This window comes from Microcaecilia unicolor, chromosome 4 (genome assembly GCF_901765095.1).
Source record: "Microcaecilia unicolor chromosome 4, aMicUni1.1, whole genome shotgun sequence".
NCBI classification, from domain to species: Eukaryota; Metazoa; Chordata; class Amphibia; order Gymnophiona; family Siphonopidae; genus Microcaecilia; species Microcaecilia unicolor.
This window is the reverse complement of record NC_044034.1, coordinates 291859887-291886555: the sequence shown is the minus strand read 5'-3', so window position 1 is coordinate 291886555 and position 26669 is coordinate 291859887. Positions and strand designations below refer to the sequence as shown.

Genomic DNA, 26669 nt, shown 5'->3' with positions numbered 1-26669 from the left:
AGGATCAGAGGAACAGGTAGTTAGTTTTGAGGAGGAAAGAAAATGTGCACTTTCCTCTTCAGTGATTTCAGAAAAGGAAGAAAATGAGGCAGGAGTAAGAAAGGAGTCAGGGGTCTATGTTAGAGCAGGAGTTCTCAACCCAGTCCTTGTGACATACTGAGTCAGTCAGGATTTCAGGATAACCACAATGGATATGTATGAGAGAAATATGCTTACAATGCATATTCATTGTGGATATCTTGAAAACCTGGCTAGCTCGGTGTGACCTAAGGACTGGATTGAGAACTCCTGTGTTAGAGCTCGTGATAGCAGTGTAACACAACAAAAAAGACAAACTCTTAGACCAGTGATTCACAAAGCCCAGTCAGGCTACATACACTGCCTCCTTGGTATACAAATCTTTTCATACATATTCATCGATATCCTGAAAACCTGCCTGGCCGGGATTCCCCTAGCACAGGCTTACTAGTGGATTCAGCTTTGCCAGTATTTACAGACTGGTAATGGAGATGGGGAGGGGGCAAGGGTAGAGGAAATTTAAATGATGGTTATTAATGTTTAGTTGTAGGATTATATGGGATGGGTTCCACATCGTGCTCTAGAAAAGGATGTGGTGATAGTGTTGGATTGTTGAAAAATGTTATAAAAAGGAAAAAAGAAATCAAGGTGATCCTTTGTTGTGGAAGAAAGGAGGTTGCTTGAGTCATGTCTAGCAAGACTCATAAGAATTCCAAATGTTCTGTCAGAGATGTGATTTGGGGATAATTTATGACAAACCCTAGCAAATCTAGCATCTAAATGGTTAAGCAAACAGATCTTTCTGCTCCTTCCTGAGTTGCATACCTTACCAGCCAGTCATCAAAGAAAGAAAAATGTACACTTCCAGTATGCAAAGATATGCTGCAATGACTACTAGACACTTTCCAGTCAATAATCAGCCCATGGCAGTCAGCTGACCACTACGGGCAGAATTAGTCCCTGATATTCAATGTTGGGCCATATCCGGGCACTGACATTGAATATCTGGGGCTAATAACAGTTGTTACGCTCGCCAGAGCTTATGCAGATCCCAGACGATATTCAGCCAAGACTTGCATAAGACGCTTATGGAGGCCCCAGCTGAAAATCGGAAGGAACCTACATAAGGGATGCAGACACCCTCTGCTTCCCTGATTCTCCCCTCTCTCAGACCCCTGACAGTACAAAAGGTCAACCGAATGAGAATCGCAAGATGGTCACTAGTGCAGGGGCAGTCTGTGGTGATATGCCCAGTTAAATCACTTTGAATATCAGGCAGTTTGTGAATACTCATGGCACTGATGTGAGGGCAAACAGCAGAACATGGTAGTGGTGTTTCCCTATGACAAATCACAGATACATCTAGGTCACAGGAAGTATGTGGATGTAAACCTCCTTTAGATCCAAAGAACATAGCCAGTTCCCTTTTTGAAGAAGTCAGAGGGAGCCTCAGGCATCACCCTGAATGTTTTCTTGGAGAGATGTTTGTTCAGGACTCTTAGGATTGTATTGGGTGAAATCTTCCCATCTTCTTTGTGATTAGGAAATACAGTACTTGTAATCAAATCCTGCCCTCTTTCCCGTGGTGGAATAGGTTCAACCCATTTGGCCTGCAAGAGGGAAGAGAGTCCTTGTGTAAATATTTCATGATGATAAGAGCTTAATTTTGATGATCTTGGTGAGCAACTGGGAGGCTGATCCACTAATTGAAGATGGTATCCTAGCCAGGCAATTTTGAGAACCCACCTTTCTGAGGTTATAAGGGGTCACCTGTTTGCAAAATATTCAGCCTCCCTCCTCCATCTCTAAATGAAATTGGACGGTCTCAGCCATTTCTTATACTATATCAATGAATAAGAGTTCTTCTGGTGGGGATTTACACCTCACACATGGTGGAGAGGGATCTCCCCACCTCCAAGAAGCTCTCTGGTTCCTTATCAGAATCCCAGAGGCATTATGAGTCAAGTCTAGTAGAAGACATCAGTTGAAGAAGTCTGAGTTTTTGCCTGTTTCTCACCATTCTATAGAAGCAGCTGACCTTGGCTCTGAACCCCCTTATTGGCCTTGGTGTCAAGGCATCTCTTTCAGAAAGAGCATGGGTCTTGAGAAACAACTTGATTATATCCACCTTTGACATCAACTATGTCAAAGCCATAGCACTGTGTTGAGTGAAGCACTTCATCCACTCCTCAAACTTCTGCATGAGCTGCCATCAACAAAGGCATGGCCTCACCCTCCTGAGTCACTTGGGCATTTCATAACTGGGTCTTGCGTCTTGGAGGCTGTTGCACTATCTCCAAAGGCATGCAGGACAAGTGGTCCTCACAACGAGGACATTTGGAGAACACCAATGACCTCAGTACTTTGATAATCTCAATGCTTCACTTCTACAAGGAGGAATACAAAGTCATCTCAGACTCTATCCAATCTTACTCCTTCAGCACCAATAAAGATGAGATTGAATCCTTCCTTTTCTTCAGGCAAGAATTAGATGACCACTTTCTGTGGGTTCTACTAATGTTCAAGTGATTAAGACCCTCCTAATTGTGAATGCATCCCCATCATCCACTGCAGCTCCCGGACTCACAGAGACTGAAGCTTCAGATGCTGGTGTCAATGTACCAGTCTTCTTACCGAAAAGCTTTTTTCTTCACTTTTCTCTCCCACAACTCCCTTTTGTTTACATCTGTGAACAGAGACTACAGGATTATGGTCGAATCCCAGGTGTTGCAGGCACCAGAAATTGGTACCCATAATGAATATGGTCCTGTTGCACCAAGAACACCTTTTGAAGCCACTGGAGGTCTCCTTTTGAGACATCTCATTTGAAAAAAATAGCCACAGTGAAACCAAACAGCCAGAGGTAACCTGAAAAAAGAAAAAAAAACTTATGGGAAAACTACCGAGGAACATGTGAAAAAGAGCACATAACAGTGACAGAACTTACAGACTGAAGTTATGATGACCTTTGGTGCTATGGTAACTATCAGACTTAAAAAATGGTCTGTTCAGTTCTACAGAAAAAGTTAGAATGAGGAGATCCAGCATGACAGGAGCAGGTGGGAACAGGCACATATGTGCAAGTGAGCCAACTCAGAGTCGTCTAGCAAGTTGCTGAAGTAATGATTTCCACATGCTGGGCTCCATCAGTGACATCACCCCATATGTGAGGATTATACATTCCTGCTGTCTTCAGAGACGTTAGAGATAAGGATCAACAAGCAAATTGTAAGTGACATCTTTTTCTTAGACTAACAATATACCTGCAACTAGTTTTCAAGAGTTAGCCAGGGCAGTACAGAAGCAGTGCAACTATTCTAGATTGCTTTGAATAGTGCACAGTGAGCAGGCCATGTTTACATAGGACTCAGTAAAGGGAAAGGAGATGGGTTGACATAGGTTATTGTGATAGCAAACTTTGCAAATCAAAAGGACTGTCTGGTAGTGGGTGAGAAACCCACTGATCTTGGTGAGACTTTTAATTAGTGATTTGAATGCATAGAATTGGGTCTTATAAAATTGACCCAGCATACAGATGCATAAAGTAGGTGTTAAAAAAATCTAGGGGTGTATTTTCAGTGGCAGCAGTCTGCATATAACCCCTATATCCCTGTAGGTCTTCTCTATAGAAATTTGTGATTGCCTCATCTCATACAATTCTATTTTAATCTCCAGTGCTCAGACTCATTCTCTGAGAGCCAGGAGCTTTATGCACCAAGTGCACACATATAACCTTCAGTAACTGGGACAATCATACAAGTTACTTTACTTGGCCCTTTTTGGAGGAAAAGGGGATCTACGTCTACTTATCACTTCTATAGCGCTACAAGGCATATGTAGCGCTGTACACCATACTAGTGATTGCTGTTGGGAAGGGAGGAGAACTAGGTAGAGAATAGAAGGTATCTGGGGATGGGGGAGAAAACGCAGCAGAGAAGTGGACCTTAAATATAGAAGGGAAGAATGTCAGTAGAGGGGAAGGAAGGAAGGAGGATGGAGAAATGGGAATGAAAATTTAACAACATGAAACTCAGGGGGCAGAAGTGAAAACAATGGGGGAGGAAAGAGGGCGAGGCAATCTACTTATACTCCTTCTCCCTACATTGATTCCTTCCCCAACTTACACACCACATCCTCTACAATCTCCCACTCACACTGCTCTCCTCAATCTAACTCCTTTAATGCCCTCAATCACTTTAATATCTATTTACTCATGCTTCCCTTACCCCCCACCCAATCCCCTCACTCTTGATGCATGTAGCCTTTCTTCTTATTCATACTGGAGGACTTGCATACACTACCCGAATGAACATATGGTTTATAACTTATTTCACTACACCATGTTTTGTATGTCTTCACAGGATGCCATTGCTAAAGCTGTGACTCAGTTATGTCAGCTGCTGCCTTCAACAATTGGTGGGATGTGTCAATGTATAACAGAAAAGTATACCGTCATATTAATGGATACAATCCTGCAAAAACTTGGTCCTCAGTTCATCTGTGGCTTCATTTCCCTTTGTGCTACAGAGGACAACTATGCTCCTGGTATGGCCTTTCGCTGTGTAAGATCTCATTGGCAGGATGTAGATTAGCTTCTTCGTTAGCTTGCTTTCTGATGGCTTCGTATGTGTATAGAGTGGACCCTACTTGCTTTCTACTATGTCTCCTGCATCTGTAGAGTCTCGCTTTTGGGTTAGCGGGGGGGGGGGGGGGGGGGGGGGGGGGGGGGGGGGCTGGCTAAATACTGGCTGATTTTGTCCACTGGTTTGTATTAAGTTTATCATATACTGGTTACTATTATATTTCAGAAACACCTGTAATATCAGTACCTGATAAAGATATCAAATGTGAGACCTGTCTTACCATTACGGCTCTGGCGAAGGCAGCGATCAATGAAAACGGTTCTCTGATAGAAACAGAGGCAGTCCTGCACAACATTTGCAACACTTACCATCTTGATTTGCCCAAGGTAACAATTATCTACCAGTAGACTGGCTATCCTGAAGCCAGAGAAATCCCAAATTAAGGATAAAGAAAAGTGCTGGAAAATGTTGCTCAGTCCAGACTGCGTAATACAAAGGGTGGGGCGATGCATATTTTAAAGCACCTGTCAACAAATATTATACAATTCAAAGATATAAATGCATCATAAAGCCAAAGCCCCAACCATCCGTAGCTCAATATCCCCAGCATAACGGAAAACTCTCTCTTGTCCAGTCACTCCCAAAAGGCGTAATCACCTTTGGTTTGCCTCTTCAGTGGTAACCTACCAGCACCAGTACACCTTGACCTATTATTGGCCCAAAATGACAGCAGTCGGAGAAGGGGCAGAGGTAGTAGCACAATCACAGTAAATGAGAGCAGCTAAAGACCTGCATAGTCCATCTGGGCTGCCCAACAAGGTGAAGCTGCACCCACCACTCTGTGCAGGTTATAATCATTCTTGCTTAAACACTGATTGGCAATTTGCCATCAAGCCAACCACATATCGGTAGTTAAATATGATGCAGTCTTGGGACAATCTTTTACAACCAAAAGCATTACTAACAGTATTTAACTTGTTAACCTCAACCTTAAGATGTTTTCCTCTCACCCTTGAGATGTGTAGCACCCTTACTCATAGCATATGATAGCAGGCATAGACTAAAGCTGGCCTTGGGTAGGAAGGAGTGCTTTCTTGGCGCTTACAGCTCTTCAGCCTGGCAAGCTTCTCCCTGCTCCAGAAGTAGGCCTAGAACTTATCCCAAAATTAAGCTGTGTTATTCCTCCTGGACTAACAGACCCAAGCTACACCAGAGCTCCTCACTGTTTTTTTTTTTTTTTAAGTGTGGGTCTTATTTCATTGTATGTTTACTTTTGTTTTTAGGAGCTCTATAATGCTCTCTTCTGCATTCTCATCATGAAGTTAAGCAAAAAAAAGAATGCCAAAGATAGTTATTTTTATATCAGTTTCTCTTCCCTTCTCTTCACAACATTTAGTCAAACCCCAGCAATTACAGATATAGTATTCACAATAGAGAAAAGTTATGTTTTTTATTGTACTCAGGTACAATACATTGATGGATTTATCTATATGAGGTATATCAAATATATAAGAAACTTAAAAACTACAAAAATGTCATTGTCCAAATACAAGGCAGTATATGCAATTCTTCCTCCTGAACTTACATATACTAATGCAGACTGAGGAAACTAAGGGGCCTTTTTACTAAGCTGCATTAGGCTAACAGCTTAAAATGGACACATTCAAGCATCCTACAGTAAATGCCATTTCAGTGCTTGCTAAAAAAAATTTCTCTTTATTTTTAGAGACAGCATGGCAGAAGGCATTCTTGCACTAATCAGCACATCTTCATTACCGCATGTTAACAATGTAGGATTACTACGTGAGCCCTTACTGACTACCAAATGGGTGACAGTAAGTGTTCACTTTTTTTTTTTTTTTTAAAGGATGCTCACTAATGGTAATATTAGTGCATGGCCATTAATACAAAAACAAACAAAAAACAGAAAATCGGCCATTTTTATGGCCATGGGCAAATTGGCCTTAACACACAGGAAAGGGCATGCCAAGGACACTTTTTACCGCAGCTTAGTAAGAGGACATCCTAAGTCTCAAGAAGAAGAGAACATCCTAAGTCTCAAGAAGAAGAGAACAGACAGTCACAGCTTCCTTGACTTTTGGTTGTGGGTTTGCTTCATTTCAGTGCCAGAAGTTCATGCAGGATCATCAGTCAGATCTCCTTGTGGTACTGAAGAAGAATTGGGATGACCACACCACCTGCCAGGTACATGCATACATTGAGTTTGCATTGATCCGGGGCTGTATAGCACTCCCCTTCCTCTTTCTGAGGTCAAGCATGAACAGACTAGATAAGAGATGCACAGCCTATCAACCATCCTCTCCTCTATTTTTTTTTTCATTTAAAGCTTTAACTGGAGCAACATTCACAACAGATAGTTATTCCAGTATCACAACAAAATTTCCATTTTGCTTTTTACCTCTTCTATACTGCAACAAGATCAGCCATCCTCTTCTCCAATTTCTTTTTTTTTTTAATTTAAAGCTTTATATGGAACAACTTTTCACAATTACACATTAATTGATTTGATTACTTTATTTTTTGTCTATTGTAAGCTCTTTGAGCAGGGACTGTCTTTCTTCTATGTTTGTGCAGCACTGCGTATGCCTTGTAGCGCTATAGAAATGCTAAATAGTAGTAGTAGTAGTAGTAGTAGTAATAGATAATCCAGTGTCACAACAAATTTCCATTTTGCTTTTTCCCTCCTTTATACTTCAACAGGATACGCAATTTGAAAAAGAAAGAACTAAAGAAATATATCCTCCTATTATGCACATAACCAGTTGGCCTAGGATTAAGCCGTTCAAGGTGGTTCAATTAATCTTTTGTCATTTTCTTAACAGGAAATAGGTGTCTGTAGTGCAATAGCAGGCACTGCACTGAGAGCTGGAGACTGCACATGGGGTCCAGCCTACTGGTGTTCAAACATGGATGCAGCCAAAGAGTGCAACGTAAGGCAAAGAAGGGGCAGAGAGAGAAACTAAAAAGAAACAAAACCAGGCCAAGTGTATTTTTGTAGAGCTCAGTGTAGGGTCTCTGTGCCAAAAGAGCTGGAGGTACTGTAGGTCAGGGCTCAGATGCATGAGAACACTTGCTCAGCTCCCAAATCTAGCCAGAGTTAAGCAATTACTCACACCAGAAATCCATATGGTAGCACCTTCAGAACACTGCAGCCAGCTAAGAAGATGGGCCTGGTGCTTGTATAAACACACACAAAATAATCAGTAACTGTAGTCCAGCATTCACCTTCCCAAGGAAAGAGACAACTACCCAGGAAGAGAAATGCAAGTGTACAGTATACAGTAGGTGATTTATGAACCGTTTCAGGGCAATGTATAACCATAATGAAGTCACATAAAGGGGTTCTTTTACTAAGGTGTGCTAACAGGATAGCATGCACTAAGAGACTCATAGGAATATAATGGGCTTATCATTTAGCACATGCTACTCATTAGCAGGCACTAAATCCATTAGCGCCATCTTAGTAAAAGGACCTCTTATGATTGCTGGGTAAGTTATCCCTAACTTTATGCAGATTTTTTAAAAAGAGATAGCCACACCTAAGGACAAGATCTATGAAGGACTTTATCCATATATCAGTGATAGTCAGCTGAGGTACTGATGAAGTCAGACCCAACCCCCACAGTGCCCCTGACTTCTCATTTTAGAGGGATTTACTTTACCATATATCAGCTTATGGGTCAGCAGTGGGTGCCAACATCAGTCATTTTAAACACTGACCCCTTCATTCTTGTGGTTTCCTTTCAGGCTGTTCTACATTGCCAAACTCATGTTTGGAATTAGCCTTTAGCAACACAGATGAAGATAACCATTGCATCTGGGTAGCAACCCGTGTGCCACACTCTTTCAAGCTGCTTCTCTACAGACAGAAAAATATGAAAAACTCCTCCATTGCAATGCGGCTAAAAGGAAATGCTAACCTCAAATTTTCTCTTTGACATTTTTATTCATTTTAGTATATGATGGCTTCCTGGTCTCACTGCTCCAAACACAACAGTTTAGGCTAGTGTTCCTTATTGCAAAGCCTGAGGTCAATGGCAGCCTCTATCAACTCAAAGTATGGCCCTCTGACTCATTTCCCAGCACAGTCTCCCTCCTCCCCCACCTTTTCCTCAGACTTGCTACTTCCATACCTCCACCACAGTTATTCTGTTTAATACCTGTACCAAAAAACTCACAGAGTTTGAACTACTATCCAACATCCCACTCTATTCTCACAAGCCTAAGAGAGCCACGCAGTTCAAATATTACTGCAAGCTAGATTGTGTGGGAAGAAAACAGAATAACTGTTCAAAAGGTGTCAGCACCAACAATACTCCAGAGCAGATATAGGGAGAAATAGCCAGCTTGAAGGGAATAGGGTGAGGACAGGCTCTAACACTGAAGTTTTGTTTTTGTTGACAAAGTGGCCCACACTTTAAAAACCAGTGATAATCTCTGGTATAGCCGGTGTCTGTTAGTCTAGGAGCAAAAACACAGCTTAACTGTCACTATTTCTTCTGTACAATACTTGGAAGTGTACATAAAAGCTTTTGATTACTAAATGGGACAAAAATGTATTAATGATAATAAATCACCAAGATTCACCCCAGTTCTGAAGGAAATTAAATTTAATGCTATTGCTAATCTGTAATCTGTCATCACTATTATCATCATCTGCCACCATACCTGAGGCTGCAGGGCAGCTACTATGAAACTGATTTTTAAAAACACTTTAGGAATAACTATGGAAACTAGATGTAAGCAGCAGGCAAAAAAAATCTAAGAGCACAGTAGTACTGATCTTACAGATAAATGTTGTGCAGTGGAGAAGAACTAGCATGGATTTAACAGAGGAAAGTCATATTTCACTGATGTAGCATTTTGGATTTGGATTTTAGCTCACCCCTTTTTCAGCAGTAGTTCAAAGTGAGTTACAGTCAGGTTCAGTTGATATTTTCTAGCCCTAGAGGACTTAATTCTTTGAAGGTGTATAAATAAGCATGTAAGGGCAATGCAATCAATATAGTATATCTGCTTTATCAGAAAGCATTTGATAAAGTCCCTCATCAGACACGTGCAAGGAAATTAAAAAGACAGGAGATAAGAGGCAACATCCTTTTGCAGTTAAAGAACAGGAACCAAAAAATAGGACAAAATAATTAATTTTCCTAACAGAAAAATAGTGGTGTGCCAAAGGCTCTATACCGGGGGAAATGTTGTTTATTGTATTCATTAATGATCTGGAAAGATCAATGGAGAGGATCACATTTCTAGATGATATAAAATTAAAGTAGCTAAAATACAAGCTTATATAAGGAACTGCTGGACCTTGTGAGACTTGGGAACTAGACAACTAAATGTGAACAGTGCAAACAAATGCACATAAAGAAAAATTAGAAGCTAACTGCAGGCCTGATTTGTAAGAATTGTTTTCCCACTCTGCGTTTAAATCAAGCTGTTTATGTACACAATGCTGAGTTCCAAATTAGACTATACCATTTATTAAAATACTAGTAAAAAAAGGCCCGTTTCAGGCACAAATGAAACGGGCGCTAGCAAGGTTTTCCTTGTAGTGTGTATGTTTGAGAGAGTATGTGTGAGATCGACTGTGTGAGAGACAGTGAGAGTGAATGTGCGAGTGTGTGTGTGTGAGAGCGAGAGTGCTGGGTGCGAGTGTGTCTCCTCTGGCCCCTCTGCAGCCACCGTGCGATTCTCCTCTCTCCCCTGCTCCCCCTCCAGCCACCCAGCGATTATTCTTTTTCCCTTGCCCCCCTGCAGCCACCCACCAATGGCGTTCTCTCCCTTGCCCCCCCTCCAGCCAACCTGCAAGTCTCCTCTGTCCCTTGCCCCCCTGCAGCCACGCAGCAAGTTTCCTGTGTCCCCTGCGCCCCCTCCAGGCACCCAGTGAGTCTTCTATATTCCCTGCCCCACCTCCAGCCACCCAGTGATTATCCTATCTCCCCTGCCCTCCCTGTAGCCACCTTGCTATTGTCCTGTGTCCCCTGGCCCCCCTGCAGCCACCCAGCGATTGTCCTGTCCCCTGCCCCCCCTCCAGGCACCCAGTGATTGTGCTGTCTCCCCTGCCCCCCATCCAGCCAGCCAGTGATTTTCCTGTGTCCCCTGCCACCCTGCGATTTTGGTGTGTCTCCTGCCCCCCCCCCCCCCCCCGTGCAGCCAGCCAGCGATTATATTGTGTCCCTGCCCCCCTGCAGCGTCCCTGCGAATGTCCTCTCACCCTGCCCCTTTTGCCACGCCCCCCAGCGTCCATCACCGTTCCCTTCCCCCCGATGTCTGTGTTGCCAGTGCACCCCCTTCCACCCCCACCCATGTCGTCGCTGCCGGCGCTCCCCCCTCTCCGAAGGCCCCCCCACCCCACTGACCTGCCGAAACAGAAACAGAAGATTTTAGCGTGATGTCAATGCCCCTGCAGTATGAACCCATAGAGTAACGTCTGCCCCGCCCTCGACGTCATCGCGTTTTGACGCGAGGGCAGAGCAGAGCTACAGTGCAGTAGAACGTTGGAGATGAGAATGTGCTCCGCCCTCGTCATAACGTTTGACGCGAGGGCGGGGCCCAGAGACATGAGAGTTTCGTGGCTTCAGAGCTTCGAACTTACGAACCTGGCTTCAGTGACGTCAGTCAAAATAGAACGTTGAGGGTGAGTTTTATATATATAGATAGTGAAATCCTCAGCTCATCATGCAAAAGCTGTCAGGAATTGAGATCGTCATTACTAGCTCTGTATCTGTTGTGTACATTTCTGGTCTCCTCCCCAAACATAGAAAAGGTCCAGAGAAAAGCCACAAAAATGATAGAACAGAACAGCCTCAGTGTTTCATATAGCTAAAAAGTAGTTCGTAACCTGCATGCTCTGTAGTGATCTAGGGCTTCAGTCATTTTAAGGTATGAACTGCACAGACCCAAAGACAGTTAAACCCCTCCACCATACTTTAAGGACAACTCCTTTATGATGAAAGGCTACACAAATTAAGAACTCATAGTTGGAGAAAAGAAAAAATATGATAAAGATTTATAAAAATTATATGTGATGCAGAACAAGTGAATAGAAAAGTTATTGACCTTTTCATATAGAATAGGAGTAAGATGCTCCATAAACCACCTGACAGCAAACTTAGGGGTCCTTTTACTAAGCTGTAATAAGCACTAACACTTGCTTACCACAGGTTGAAAACACCCATCATGCTGAGACATCCCGCGGTAGTTTTGACATGTAAACACACTTCCCATGCATTAACAAATAATTTTTATTTTTTAGCACTGGGGGAATGTTTGGTGATGGAGAGTGGGCATATTCAGCACTGAGTCAGCGCATGGGAACTGCCACGTACTAACCCATTAGCGCATGATTACAGCGTGAGCCCTCTGCCTAGAAAAAAGGTGTTGGTAGCAGCTTGCACACTAATGGAAAAATTAGCACATGACCATTATTGCCAATATACAGAAATTGGCCATTTTACCTCCACATTAAAAGGTGGCCTCAGCACATAGGAAACCCATGCACTAGTAATAGCATAGGCCACCTTTTAGCGCAGCTTAATAAAAGGGCCCCTCAATAAGAAACTATTTTTTCCAGTTAATGCACTTAATCTGTAGAACATGCTGGTAGAGAATGTGGTCAAGGCAGGTATTTAAAAAAAAAAAAAAAAAAGTTTGGACAAGTTTCTGCACAACAGACCTATTAATTAGTCAGATAAACTGGAAATCATTATCTTTTGGAGCTGGGATGAACAGGAAATTCTCTCCTTTTGGTATCAGCCAGGTACTTCTTTTAGGAAACCTATGAGTCTGACCTAGCATTATATCAACAAAAACACGTCTCAAATGTGCTAATCTATGGATTTGCTATTTTTTTGTTCTAATATATTTCTGTGGCACACTGCTAATTAGTATTACAGATAAACTGTCTGAAAGCTGCACATTCGGGTACTAGCTTCTAAATCCCTTTGCCTCTTGTCTATGTATGTTGTATCCACAAAATAAAATACTATAAAGAAGTATCTTATTCCATCTCTCTAAGCTACTATCCTGCAATACCCAGCTATTCTAAAACCTTCTAGTTATAGCAAATGATAGATGGCGTGCCCCCCCTACATGAGCCATGTATCAATAAAAGAAAAGCTTTGGATGTAAACAGGTACCAGGTACTGATTATATACTGGAGTCTGTTATATGCACACCAGGTGTTAAAACTTAATACCTAGAATAAGGGCACTCACGAATAGCTACTAAGAAAGGACGTATGTGATACCATCACAATTATTAAAGGCACTCACAAAAAGCAAAACAGCTCCAGATCTCCCTGTAAATATCTAGTACAACTGTAGCTAATTAAATGTTTACACTAATACAGAAAAAAGGGGATACAAAAATCCTACTGCTGTCTGTTAAAAAGCTAATGAAGACAAGCTCAGAGGCATGAAATGTACAACATACTATTTAATCGAAGATAGTAAAAAAACTACAAAACATAAGGTGGAAAGATCACACATTCCATTCTTACAGCTGTCAAACAGCATCCACAGCCAGAGTCCAGGACAAGAAGGATATATCAAGAGCCAAGAGGAAGTGCTGTTTCTCACTCTCACCCTCCAGAGGTTCCCTACTGGCACACTGAGCAGCTCAGGAGATCTGAAAGTGCCCCGTTAACAAGCCTCCACATTTCCAGCAAAGACAGGGTCACAGATCAGCCAAAGTTGTTATATTCTCCAGTAAGCAGGATAAGTGGTTAAGAGCAAAATCTAGAAAAGCTCATCCTTTTAACCCAATAGCCTCTGCCATCAGCTGAAGTTTTTAATGGGGGTGATAGGAATATACCGAGACAGGCGAGCCACCGATTTCCATTCTGGCAGCCCCATCTTCTCCAGCTGGCCCTTTGTCCTTAATGGGAAGCAGTTAAATAGGGTTCATCTACCCTCATGCTCCCTGCTGGTTTGTTTCATCATCTTCCCGCCTCTTCCAGATCTAGAGAGGAAAACAGACAAGTGAAAGCACTGTGCTTCCTATGAAAGTTTTTATTTTTTTTAATCATTTTTGAGATTTTATTAAATTACAGTAGCAAAAAGTACATAAAAACATACCAGAAGTCATACATGTACATAACTAACTTATAAAATCTAACTTGTTACCATCAAAATGATGGGAGAATAGTAAAGCCAATTGTGAAAGATAAGAGAAAGTTCTAAAGTCACACCACACCAATTTTTATTTATGCTAAATCACAGCTTTTTTTTTTTTTAACCATATCATTGCTACTACAGCTCTTGCATTACTGTATATTGCTTATAAAACATTAAACCCGAGGGTGTAGCTTGGGGGGTGGGGTGGGGGGAGAGAAAGAATATAAAAAAAAAAAGAGCTTGATTTAAGGGTTTCTCCTCACCCTCTGTGCTAGGTGCTCCATAACTAATGAATGCACTCTTGCTATACACTCTGTGAGAAATTGCACAATACTGATATATATCATATACTTTATAAACTAGCCTCAATAGCCCAGGGAACCATTAATTAGGACTCCACTGAATTGGCCTGTATCATGGGCTCCTCCTCCTTTCCGAAAAAACATCCACAAGTAACAAAAAACTCCCTACATAAGGAAGAAAAAGATCTTGTGAATAAAAAACGGATGGAGGGGTATTTTAATGATCTACTTCAAATATCAATGTGACTATAAGTGCATTATATCACAGAGAGTATTGAATGGAAGTAAAGAAAAAGTATGTATGATCACTTCGCAGTCCTCTTAAGGCTATATACTGAAGCAATATTCAAACAGAGAACCTTCATTCATTCATTCATTGCTTGATTAGAATCTTTTTTTCATGTTGAAATAAACCACTTATCTTAAAACCTGGGAATATTGTCACTTCTATCCATCAGAGACAATCCATCCAAAGTAATTGTAACCGGTTCTCAACTCTAGTTTAAATCCTTCAGTTTGAAATTGCTTTAGAAAAAGTCTTAAATGTCCATGAGGAATTGTCACTCTTTATGATTGTTAACAAGTTACAATAAAGAATATATATACACACATGTATGGAAAAAATTTTTTTCTCTTCGGATGATAATATATTCTGAGAATACACCTTTTTAACATTAAAAAAATGCTTCCCATTCCATCGGTCCGTTTAAACCTTCTGGATAAACAGTTTGCAAATAATAAATCCATTTCTGCTCCTTTTGATGTAAAACACGAGAAACATCCCCTCTTCTGTTGTTATTTATTAGTTGCTCAATAATTAGACAACGTAGCTGTTCAAATTTATGATTCCTTTCTATACAATGTTTAGCCAGAGGCATATATGTTTTGCCCGATTGAATCGCATGCTTGTGTTCCGAAAGTCTGATTTTAAACATGCGTTTAATCATAAAGAGTGACAATTCCTCATGGACATTTAAGACTTTTTCTAAAGCAATTTCAAACTATACAGTATAACAAAATTTATATTAACCTTCCTTAATGAAGATTGTATCACTTTAAATCTTTCAACAGAAGTGATTGGACAATAGGATATAAGTAGGCTAGTTCAGTGATTGGTTGTTTGAAATAATCACGGAACTCCCACTGGGTGGAGCTACTAATGTTGGCGTTCTATATTAATAGCCGCCATGTTCTGAACCGAGGTTCGCGATGGATAGAAAAGAAATACATTTAATTGTTTTTGTATATTTCTCCTGACGAAGAACGCGAAACAGTGGGGTCCCTTGCTGTCGAGAAAATTAAGAAGACATCATGGCTGAGCAGATTTTACTGCTCTAGCAGCTCCCACGTTTGAGTATTTCACTTCGCAACCGGAACTATATGGGACTGAAGGATTTAAACTAGAGTTGAGAACCGGTTACAATTACTTTGGATGGATTGTCTCTGATGGATAGAAGTGACAATATTCCCAGGTTTTAAGATAAGTGGTTTATTTCAACATGAAAAAAAGATTCTAATCAAGCAATGAATGAATGAATGAAGGTTCTCTGTTTGAATATTGCTTCAGTATATAGCCTTAAGAGGACTGCGAAGTGATCATACATACTTTTTCTTTACTTCCATTCAATACTCTCTGTGATATAATGCACTTATAGTCACATTGATATTTGAAGTAGATCATTAAAATACCCCTCCATCCGTTTTTTATTCACAAGATCTTTTTCTTCCTTATGTAGGGAGTTTTTTGTTACTTGTGGATGTTTTTTCGGAAAGGAGGAGGAGCCCATGATACAGGCCAATTCAGTGGAGTCCTAATTAATGGTTCCCTGGGCTATTGAGGCTAGTTTATAAAGTATATGATATATATCAGTATTGTGCAATTTCTCACAGAGTGTATAGCAAGAGTGCATTCATTAGTTTTTTGATATATGTTTAGTGCACTCTAGACAATTGAAGATATTTCCATTTTTGTATTTATTGTCATTATGGCTCAGAACTGGCAATCGGGTCTAAGATTTACAGCAGACCAAAGATCTTCTATACTACAAGCACCTACACTATCCCAACTAGGCAACATGGGTACAGATAATTCCCAGATATCTGAATTATTTGAAAATTATAAAAAATTGATTCGCTGGGAATTACATAGTGCCTCTTTAGTTGAATATTGCAAACTAGAAATTATTCCTAGAGGTTTACGTATGCAAAGAGGTCCTAAACTGTTCCCAGACGATGAGATATTTGTCAATAGTTGGAATAGTATACTAAATCAATGTTCCCTAGATCTCATGTTACTTTTGATTCAAACTTTACAACAAAAAATTAACATTGAGAAACCACTAATTGAAGAGAAAAAGGGATGCATCTTCTCTCAGGAAGGCTTAGATAGGTCTTTAGAGGAATTCAACATGAAAATAGAGAAGTTTAATAAAGATTTACAACAGGTCAAATACAAAAAGATGACCCGTGACAAAAATGATTATTCAGATGGGTTTGTCTATATTTGGATGAAAAATCAAGGGACTCACGACAATAGTGATACCGACAAACCCCGAGGTGATTTGTCATCTAGTGCCTCAAGTGGAGAAGATGACTCAAAACCGGGGTCGACATACATAAGAACAAGGGGACGAGGAAGAGGGATTCGAAGGAATCGTGGAAGGGCTACTGTAACTTTCGAGCAATCCAGACCACGAGGGAGATCCCGCAAAAGGGAAGACTCCCTGTAGTCAATTTAACTACAAAAAATTTTTCTTCTACACAAATACAAATACTCAGTAAAGGCCTATCGTTTGTCCCAACTACGATATATGATCCCTTCCAAACTAGGGTGGACATTGCTAAATTTATCAGAACCCTACGTTTGAAAATGTTTTTTGGACAAGATGACACACAACGTAAGGGATATTCGACTGTATATCAAAAAAGCACATGGACTCCTTCCGGTACGTTAGATCCCGTGATTGATACTTTTCATAGACACATTATGAAAGATTTAGAACAAATGGAACATCAATATGTTCATTTTGATTACAATGTCTCTAAGGAGGAGAGGGAAGCAATTCAGTCTTTGGCTCACGATACAGAAATTGTCATTCGCCGTGCTGATAAGGGCGGCGCTATAGTTATTCTTCATATTGATGACTACTTGAAAGAAGCGTATAGACAATTGAATGACATCATGACGTATCAAAGGATTGATAAAGACCCTACTGACAGCTTATTAGAAGAAATGTCAGCCATTACTATCGAGGCATTTCAAACTGGATTTTTGACTAGAAATGAAATGAAATATTTAAATCATAAGAAAGCCAAAATCCCTATTTTCTATCTTCTCCCTAAAATTCATAAGACTCTCATTGATCCCCCAGGTAGACCCATAGTGTCAGCTCGAGACTCCCTATTAGAAAGATCTTGCAAATATATAGATGGTTTCTTAGCTCCTTTAGTGATTAATACCAAATCTTACATCAAAGACACGACTCATTTTTTAACAAAATTAGAAAATTTATCAGTTCAACCCAGCACAGTAATTCTAGTTACATTGGATGTTCAATCTCTTTATACCGCGATACCCCAACAAGAGGCACTAAGTGTCATTGAACTGATTTTGGAACAACGTCCTAAACCAGTGACTGTTCCTACAGATTTTTTATTGAAGTTGTTGAAGTTGTCCTTATTTAACAACTATTTTTTGTTTAATGGAGAACTGTTTTTGCAACTATCTGGAATTGCCATGGGAGCAGCTTTTGCTCCTGCAGTTGCTAATCTATTTATGGCACATTTGGAAGAAGAGGTTATATATAAGCTTCCTCGGTACAAACATGCTAAATGCTGGTGGAGATTTATCGACGATGTTTTCATTTTATGGGGTTCTTCTCTAGAAATGTTGGATTTATTTCTGATTGATTTGAATGCATGCCACCCTACGATTAAATTTCAACACACGGTTCATAAAAATGAAATTAGCTTTCTAGATGTAAAGATCAATATAAATAGAGATAAGTTTGAAACTGATGTCTTTACTAAACCAACCGACCGTAATTCATTACTATCTTATGACAGTATGCATCCAATTCATATTAGGAATAATCTCCCATTTGCACAATTTTTACGATATAGACGTATCTGTGATAATTCACGGAAATACAAAGATTCAGCTGTCCGATTGAAAGATAAACTCATGGAAAGAGGGTATCCTAGTAAAATTGTGAAACAAGCTTATAAAAGGGCTTTGTACAATCATCGAGAATATTTATTAGAACCCAAATCTCAGGAACATCAAACTGCAAAAGATCAAAAAGCGGTTTGCATCATGCAGTATACATCTATGGCACCCAGGGTGGCTAATATTATATATAAGAACTGGAAAATACTATCCACCCATCAAATGTTTGCTAAACAAAAATGTATGATATCATATTCCAGACGTGCAAATTTAGCAGAGGTTCTATGCCATCCTGATGTTAGAACAAAGGTTTGGCAGAATGATAATGACACACGTGGTCATAAGAAATGCGGAGAATGCATTATGTGTTCAGTTATGGAGGAAACAAACAAATTTTGGGATAGAATTAAACAAAATTGGGTATATCTAAAAGGAGTGACTTCATGTATTTCAAAAGCAGTAGTCTATATGATTACATGTCCATGTGGCTTACGGTATATAGGGCAGACTAAACGCATGTTTAAAATCAGACTTTCGGAACACAAGCATGCGATTCAATCGGGCAAAACATATATGCCTCTGGCTAAACATTGTATAGAAAGGAATCATAAATTTGAACAGCTACGTTGTCTAATTATTGAGCAACTAATAAATAACAACAGAAGAGGGGATGTTTCTCGTGTTTTACATCAAAAGGAGCAGAAATGGATTTATTATTTGCAAACTGTTTATCCAGAAGGTTTAAACGGACCGATGGAATGGGAAGCATTTTTTTAATGTTAAAAAGGTGTATTCTCAGAATATATTATCATCCGAAGAGAAAAAATTTTTTTCCATACATGTGTGTATATATATTCTTTATTGTAACTTGTTAACAATCATAAAGAGTGACAATTCCTCATGGACATTTAAGACTTTTTCTAAAGCAATTTCAAACTATACAGTATAACAAAATTTATATTAACCTTCCTTAATGAAGATTGTATCACTTTAAATCTTTCAACAGAAGTGATTGGACAATAGGATATAAGTAGGCTAGTTCAGTGATTGGTTGTTTGAAATAATCACGGAACTCCCACTGGGTGGAGCTACTAATGTTGGCGTTCTATATTAATAGCCGCCATGTTCTGAACCGAGGTTCGCGATGGATAGAAAAGAAATACATTTAATTGTTTTTGTATATTTCTCCTGACGAAGAACGCGAAACAGTGGGGTCCCTTGCTGTCGAGAAAATTAAGAAGACATCATGGCTGAGCAGATTTTACTGCTCTAGCAGCTCCCACGTTTGAGTATTTCACTTCGCAACCGGAACTATATGGGACTGAAGGATTTAAACTAGAGTTGAGAACCGGTTACAATTACTTTGGATGGATTGTCTCTGATGGATAGAAGTGACAATATTCCCAGGTCTTAAGATAAGTGGTTTATTTCAACATGAAAAAAAGATTCTAATCAAGCAATGAATGAATGAATGAAGGTTCTCTGTTTGAATATTGCTTCAGTATATAGCCTTAAGAGGACTGCGAAGTGATCATACATACTTTTTCTTTACTTCCATTCAATACTCTCTGTGATATAATGCACTTATAGTCACATTGATATTTGAAGTAGATCATTAAAATACCCCTCCATCCGTTTTTTATTCACAAGATCTTTTTCTTCCTTATGTAGGGAGTTTTTTGTTACTTGTGGATGTTTTTTCGGAAAGGAGGAGGAGCCCATGATACAGGCCAATTCAGTGGAGTCCTAATTAATGGTTCCCTGGGCTATTGAGGCTAGTTTATAAAGTATATGATATATATCAGTATTGTGCAATTTCTCACAGAGTGTATAGCAAGAGTGCATTCATTAGTTTTTTGATATATGTTTAGTGCACTCTAGACAATTGAAGATAGCTCCATAACTAATGCAAATAGCTCAAGTGACAAAAGGACACTCCTGCCAAGTGCCCCTCTACCAACTCAAAGGTGTGGGAATAGTCCCCATTAATTTTAAAGAGCAGAGCAAAAGGAGAGTTGGCAGAGCAGTTTATTATAGAAACATTTTAAAAAATTAAGGCAGATAAAGACCATATGGCCTATCTAGTCTGCCCATCCATGCCCTCTACTCTCCCTTTCACTCCCTTAGAGATCCTATGTACTTGTCCCAAGCTTTCTTAAATTCAGATACACTTTTCGTCTCCACCATTTCCACTGGAAGGCAGTTCCACGAATTCACCACCCTTTCTGTGAAGTAGTTCCTCAGGCTACTTCTGAGTCTGTCTCCTTTCATCTTAATCCTATTCCCTTCGTTCCAGAGCATCCTTTCAATTGAAAGAGACTCACCTCCTGTGCATTTATGCCACGTAGGTATTTATACATTTCTATCACATCTCCCCTCTCCCACCTTTCATCCAAAGTATACATATTGAGATCTTTAAGTCTGTCCCAATACGCTTTATGACGAAGACCACTGACCATTTTAGTAGCCACCCTCTGGATCGACTCTATCCTGTTTATATCTTTTTGAAGGTGTGGTCTCCAGAATTGTACACAATATTCTAAATGAGGTCTCACCAGAGTTTTATACAGGGGCATCATCACCTCCTACTGGCCATTCCTCTCCAAATGCATCCAAGCACCTTTGCCGTCATCTTTTCAACCTGTTTGACCACCTTAAGATCATCACATCTGATCACACCCAAGTCCTGCTCCTCTTTCCTGCACAAATGTTCTTCATCCCATAAACTGTACCGTTCCCTTGGGTTTTTGCAGCCCAAATGCATGACCCTACATTTTTTTGCCTTATATCTTAGCTGCTTTCCGAACCATTCAAGCTTCGCTAGATCCTTCCTCATGTTATCCACATCATCTGGGGTGTCTACTCTATTGCAGATTTTGGCATCATCCACAAAAAGACAAACCTTACCAGACAACCATTCAGCAATATCTCTTATAAAAATGTTAAAAAGAACCGGCCCTTGTGGCACACCACTGGTAACATCCTTTTCCTCAGAGTGAGCTCCATTTACCACTACCCTCTGTTGCCTTCCACTCAACCAGTTCCTAACTCAGTAAGTCACTTCAGGACACTCAGTTTATTTATTAGTTGTCTTTGCAGAGCCATGTCAAAGACTTTGCTAAAATCTAAATAGACATCTAGCACTCTCTCCTCAATCCAACTCTCTGGTCACCCAGTCAAAGAAATCAATCAAATCTGTCTGACAAGACCTGCCTCGAGTGAAACCCTGTTGCCTCAGATCCTGTAATCCACTAGATTCCAAAAATCTTATTCTGTTTTAAAAGTGTTTCCATTCATTTACTCACCGCATAAGTCAGACTTACCGGTCTGTAGTTCCCAACCTCTTCTTTACTTCCGTTTTTGTGGAGACGGACCACATCTGCCCTTCTCCAATCCTCGGAGCTGAGCCACCAGAACTTTCATAAATTCCTTCAGTAACCTCAGATGTAAGCCATCCGGTCCCATTGCTTTGTCCACCTTTAGTTTAAGCCAGCTCCTCATGAACACAATCCTCTGAAAATCATTCAGGGACCACCACACCTCCTTTCCTATTTGGATCACTCTCTCCCCCAGCCCCACTGCTTTCAGCATTTGAAACATGAAAGGCTATTAGACTCAATCAAAGAACTTTCCCGCAGCCATAGACAGTAATATTTCAGGGCAGCTCTTTTTTTGACTTTCTATAAAACCAGCTTCATCCTGCTATACAAGCTTCCCTATATGTGATAAGGATACAGGATGGTATGATCCACAAGAACTACCCTCTAGAGTGTAAGGCTCTCGGTACTATTAAGGCTCTCCTGCCCATCTGCTCCCCTTATGTGGAGTGCATTCTTCCTTCACTCACTCCTGCAGTTTCAACTGATGTACAATTAATTGACTAGCTTTGTCCCCATACTCATTAAGTCTGGCATAATCTATACAGATGATGGATTTTATCCAATTCTGGCACTGGACACCTCTTGCTGCTTTAGGATGCTTTTGGACCCCCTAACTTGTTTACTGTTGTCTGCAACCACTCCTCTTCAGTTTCTCTCTTCTTCCTCTTTTGAGAAGCATTAAACTATAAGCTTCTCCCCTCATTACCACCTTCAAAATCCTTTCCAAATAATTATTGCCTATGGCGGATGCTTGTGCTCCTTCTGCATCACTAAAGTGCAAATATTTTAGGAGAAAACTCATACTGTTGTACTAGTGCCTTATTTTAATCACCAATAATAAGCCCCAGAATTTGCAGCCTTATCAACGCCTCTACTTATATGGGTGCATAGTCTGACCATGTGATGTTACTAATTCCTGGCCCCCAACTGCTATATTAGGGGCCCTTCTGCACTATAGCTGTCATGCACATGAGTTAAAATGTAAAGACCCATGCACTGGAATGCTCAAAATGCCGAGCATTCAAAAAATGTTTTAGCTTGAGCCTCTGATTATTACTGCCTTTCCCAGCAGATATGGCCTTCCTAGGGTCCATTGTTTAATTGAAATCCTCCCCCACTAGAGTGCCCTCCTTGAATTCCAAAACTTTCTCTAACAAAGTGTCAAAGAAGGTTCCCCACTGGAATTCAGAGCTGTGTATACTTTTTGACTTTCCATCACAATTTTGCCCACAGGAACTGCCCTACTTGTGAACTTACTATACTGTAATAATTTTTTTTTACTGTTTTGGAGATCAATATCCTGACACCAACCCCCTTTTCCTTGTCACTTGAATAGACACTAAAAAGACTGTGGGATAATCTTTGTGCTGTAACAAAGTGTTCAGTTCTGGGCTCTGAGTGAGTAGCCTCCTTAAACATAATATATGTAAGCCACATTGAGCCTGCAAAAAGGTGGGAAAATGTGGGAAACAAATGCAACAAATAAATAAAATAAATGAATAAGTTGCCTCTTTATATGTTTAACCCCTTCATACTGAGGGTGATCAATTTAAGCTCAGCTCCCATTATGCTTATCTCCTATTAGTGATAAGCTACTACTTCTTCAGTGCAATACCATTTCCCATTGAAATTCCTTTGTTGCCCTTCACCTCTTCCTCCCCACTTTCAGCCTGTCCCCTCTCTATCTACAAGCCTTTAACCCAGAACCCAATACCCATCACAGTCAAGTTCTCCTACCCTCCGCCCTCATCCTCCAGTTGCCACATACCCATCTGCTCCCCCAAACACTCAATCATTCCATCTCCACTTGTACACTCCGTCATATCTAGTCACATTCCAATCTCCCCAGCCTGTTATTTTGAGCCCCCTGCACCCCCATGCCATTCTTGGCTTGAGCCCCAAGTCTAGTCTCTCGCACCAACTCTGCGCTCCTCTGGTGCAATGCCAGTGGAATAGTCTCTTTGGAGCACTGTTGCAACCATCTGCCTCCTTTGTACACCCACTCCAACCATAGACTCCCCAATTTAGCTGATAATCTTCATCTGTAACAACTATAATGGAAGATTCTTGTAGCCCATGGACTGAAGCTGCTTGTAGGCCTCATTAAGCATTTTAACTGTAAAAGAGGTGCGGAGGTGCTGTTGTATATCTCCAGACTGAAGGAAAAGAGCCATCTATACTGCTTGATTCTGTTCTCTCAATCTCTGGTTGCTTCTGTGAACTACCTTCTCCTCCATAGTGTAACTGGGTACGAATCAACAATACTTGTAGCTTATGGCCCTCCCAGCTTACCCCCCCCCCCCTTTAGGATGCCTAGAACATTCTCTGCCACTATGCGTACTCTAAGGAACACATCACAATGTCTCTAGATTGATTCTGCTAGGGTCTGCTCAGCACTGTTCCCTCTAAGCTGAGCGGGAGTCCTCCACTTACAGTCCTGCCAGAGGGAGGTGCTGTTTCACTATCAAATTTTCAACAGTGAGGGACAGGCAAGTTCTGCAGGACTCCAGGTCTGTCCCTAGAGATTGAAAACACAATATTGAAGCACCACCCCCTACCAGCAGCACTGCAGTTGGAGGACCCCACAGCTTAAGAGGGAACAGTGCTGCTCATTTATCTTTAATATGGCAGTACAAATACCACACACTGCTTCACTATAGTTCTTGAACTCCTTTTCCTCCAGTATCTCACGGAACAGCAAACTGCACCATTTCAAATTATTCTTGAGGTCCTCCAGCTTGTTAGTCTACTCCACCTAGTCAGTTTCTAGCTCATCTCTGCATTGCTGCAACTGATGCACCTGTACATCCTGTTCTTCCACTTTAGCCTGTATCTCCTCAACTCTTGAAGCACACCTCATTCAAGTCTGACCACAATTTTACTGCCCATCAACTGGTGCTCACTTTTGATACTAACAATTGTCTCTTTGAGCTCTACAAAACCATTGCCTGAGCTCCCCTCAAGTTGCTGTATCTCTCATCTCCTTGACTTCTGAATCACCACATAAGTCTGCCGTGTGCTTACTTGCCCTGTGACTGTGGCTCCAAGATCACCTTTTCCCTTTGGGCCTGTCACTGAAGTATTCCCCACATATGCAAACTCCTTCAGGTCCGCCATCTTTAGATCTTCATCTTGGATGCCATCACCTGACTGTGTGTGTGTGGGGGGGGGGGGGGGGGGGGGGGGGGGGGGATTTGTCCACAACGATACCTCACTCTTAGAAGCTGAACTTCTCAATAGTGGGGGATTAGCAAATTTATTTATTTTGATGGGTCAGTGCTGACCAGCTATGCTGCCATCAGGTCAGTGACATCAGCAGTCCATCTTTCCATACTTTATTGAAGCCATTACAAACTTGCTCCCACTCACTATGGAGCTACTGAACTCAAGGTCAGGCACCTCCCTAATATATCCAATTTACAGTACAATATAATAGATAAGGGTGGAATGTAGGAAATAAAAAAAACAGAGGGGGTGGAGTTAAACTTGTCCCAAAAAAACATAGCTTATTTCCAAAAGGAAATCTGAACATTAACAGCTCTCTGGAATACAAAACCATAGGTAAATCAGGAATAAGGCCAACAGAGCAGGGGAGCACAACAAGAGTAAATTTGAAGAAGGTAATATGGCCTTCATATCCTGACCGGGTACAGAAGAAAAAAGTTCACCAGATATATAATAAACTACCCTGCCTTCAGGTGAGACATCCAAAACTTTTAGCCTGCCTCGGTCCTGACCTTCAATACTCCTTTTTTTTACTGGCTACTAGGTGTCCCTGTAAGAGCTAACCCTGGTTCTCGCACCAGGGCTACTTTACCAGCAACCTCAAGTCAAGCTGACCTAGGGAGTAGGAGAATGGGCCAGGCATGGAGGTTGGAAAGAGAAGAAGAGCATGAACTCAAAAGCTTAGCACTAGACTTTTCAGTTAGCTGCACATAAAAATTTCCTCTGTATCAGCCTGGCACTGCTGTTCACAAAGCTGCTGCCTCCAACCACAATTCATATCATTCACATTTATTTTTTGCAAGCTTTAGACAGGAAAGGCCCAAAACAGAAAGGTGATAAAGCTGGTATTTTGACAGCAGCTTTATTCCCACACTAATCTCACGTCTCTCCCCTGTTAGCTAAGAAGGGCACAGTGATTGGGCCAATACTGCTATAGCATCAAGAGTCAGAATCTCCAACTGAATTAGTAGCCCACATCAACTGAGACCCCCTTTCCACTTCAACCTACCACATTAAGTCATCCCCAGTTCCAAACAGGCATCCTCAACATAGTTCTTCCTGGTGCCGGTCAAGCCCCCCCCCCCCCCCCCTTCAAGTACTATCAGTGCCCTTCTTTAACAGTCAAAGGAGGATTGGAAAGATGTGTGTCTTTATCTTCTCATACTTACAGCTCAGTGTCTCCTCCTGTAGTCAAGTTTGTAACCTACTAAGTTAGTTTTCCCTGTTGCTTACCTGAATGTATGCTTCGGACAGGGTGATCATCTGGGGCAAGATATCGGTCACCTGCAGGTCCTGCAATTCGTACCATTTACCAGTGCCCTATCAAAATCCACAAGAAAAAAAAATACATTTTATCTAAGGAGGCAAAAACTGAATACAATGACTTGTGTCCCCATAAAATTGGGGCTGCGGGCACCTGGAATCACTGATACAAAAAGGATAAAGCAGCATGAATTGTATAGACCACACCTGCTGAGTGCTAGGACTCCCCTTTACTGCTTAAATGGAACATACCACACAAGACTCGCATCGGGTGGGACTGGTTAGGACAAAACTGATCTCTCATTTTACAATGTCCTAAAAACTAGTTCAGACAATGTCATCTCAGCAAGGACAAAACACAGCTGTATAAAGCAGGAATGCTACAGAAGGCATCTAAAGGACTCCATAAGAAAGTGTTACTGCATTTCAGATTTTAACACCTAATTAAGTATAACATAAGAAAGTGTAATTAAAAGCCTTCCCATAGTGATGTGCTGCAATATTACATGCAAAGTAATCAGGATTAGACAAAACTAGAGCTAGAAAGCAGAGTCACAACCCCTGCTGGCATAGTGAGAGGTCATACTGCA

General features: G+C 40.9%; 2 protein-coding genes across 3 annotated transcripts in view; one reads left to right on the top strand and one right to left on the bottom strand.

Moving 5' to 3' along the window:
• LOC115469246 (pulmonary surfactant-associated protein B-like) overlaps window positions 1-9248 on the top strand; it is a 37757-nt gene extending 28509 nt beyond the window's left edge. For both annotated transcript variants that reach the window (XM_030201690.1, XM_030201689.1), the window contains 5 exons: window positions 4380-4563; window positions 4827-4987; window positions 6726-6806; window positions 7445-7552; window positions 8370-9248. In XM_030201690.1, coding sequence (XP_030057550.1) covers window positions 4380-4563; window positions 4827-4987; window positions 6726-6806; window positions 7445-7552; window positions 8370-8405 — 570 coding nt within the window. In that variant the 3' untranslated portion in view covers window positions 8406-9248. The remainder of the gene's footprint in view (window positions 1-4379; window positions 4564-4826; window positions 4988-6725; window positions 6807-7444; window positions 7553-8369) is intronic.
• A 3017-nt stretch (window positions 9249-12265) lies between these two features.
• LOC115469704 (U4/U6.U5 tri-snRNP-associated protein 2-like) overlaps window positions 12266-26669 on the bottom strand; it is a 30325-nt gene continuing 15921 nt past the window's right edge. Inside the window, exons 3-4 of the mRNA XM_030202490.1 lie at window positions 26050-26136; window positions 12266-13586 (exon numbers count right to left, since the gene is read on the bottom strand). Coding sequence (XP_030058350.1) covers window positions 13539-13586; window positions 26050-26136 — 135 coding nt within the window. The 3' untranslated portion in view covers window positions 12266-13538. The remainder of the gene's footprint in view (window positions 13587-26049; window positions 26137-26669) is intronic.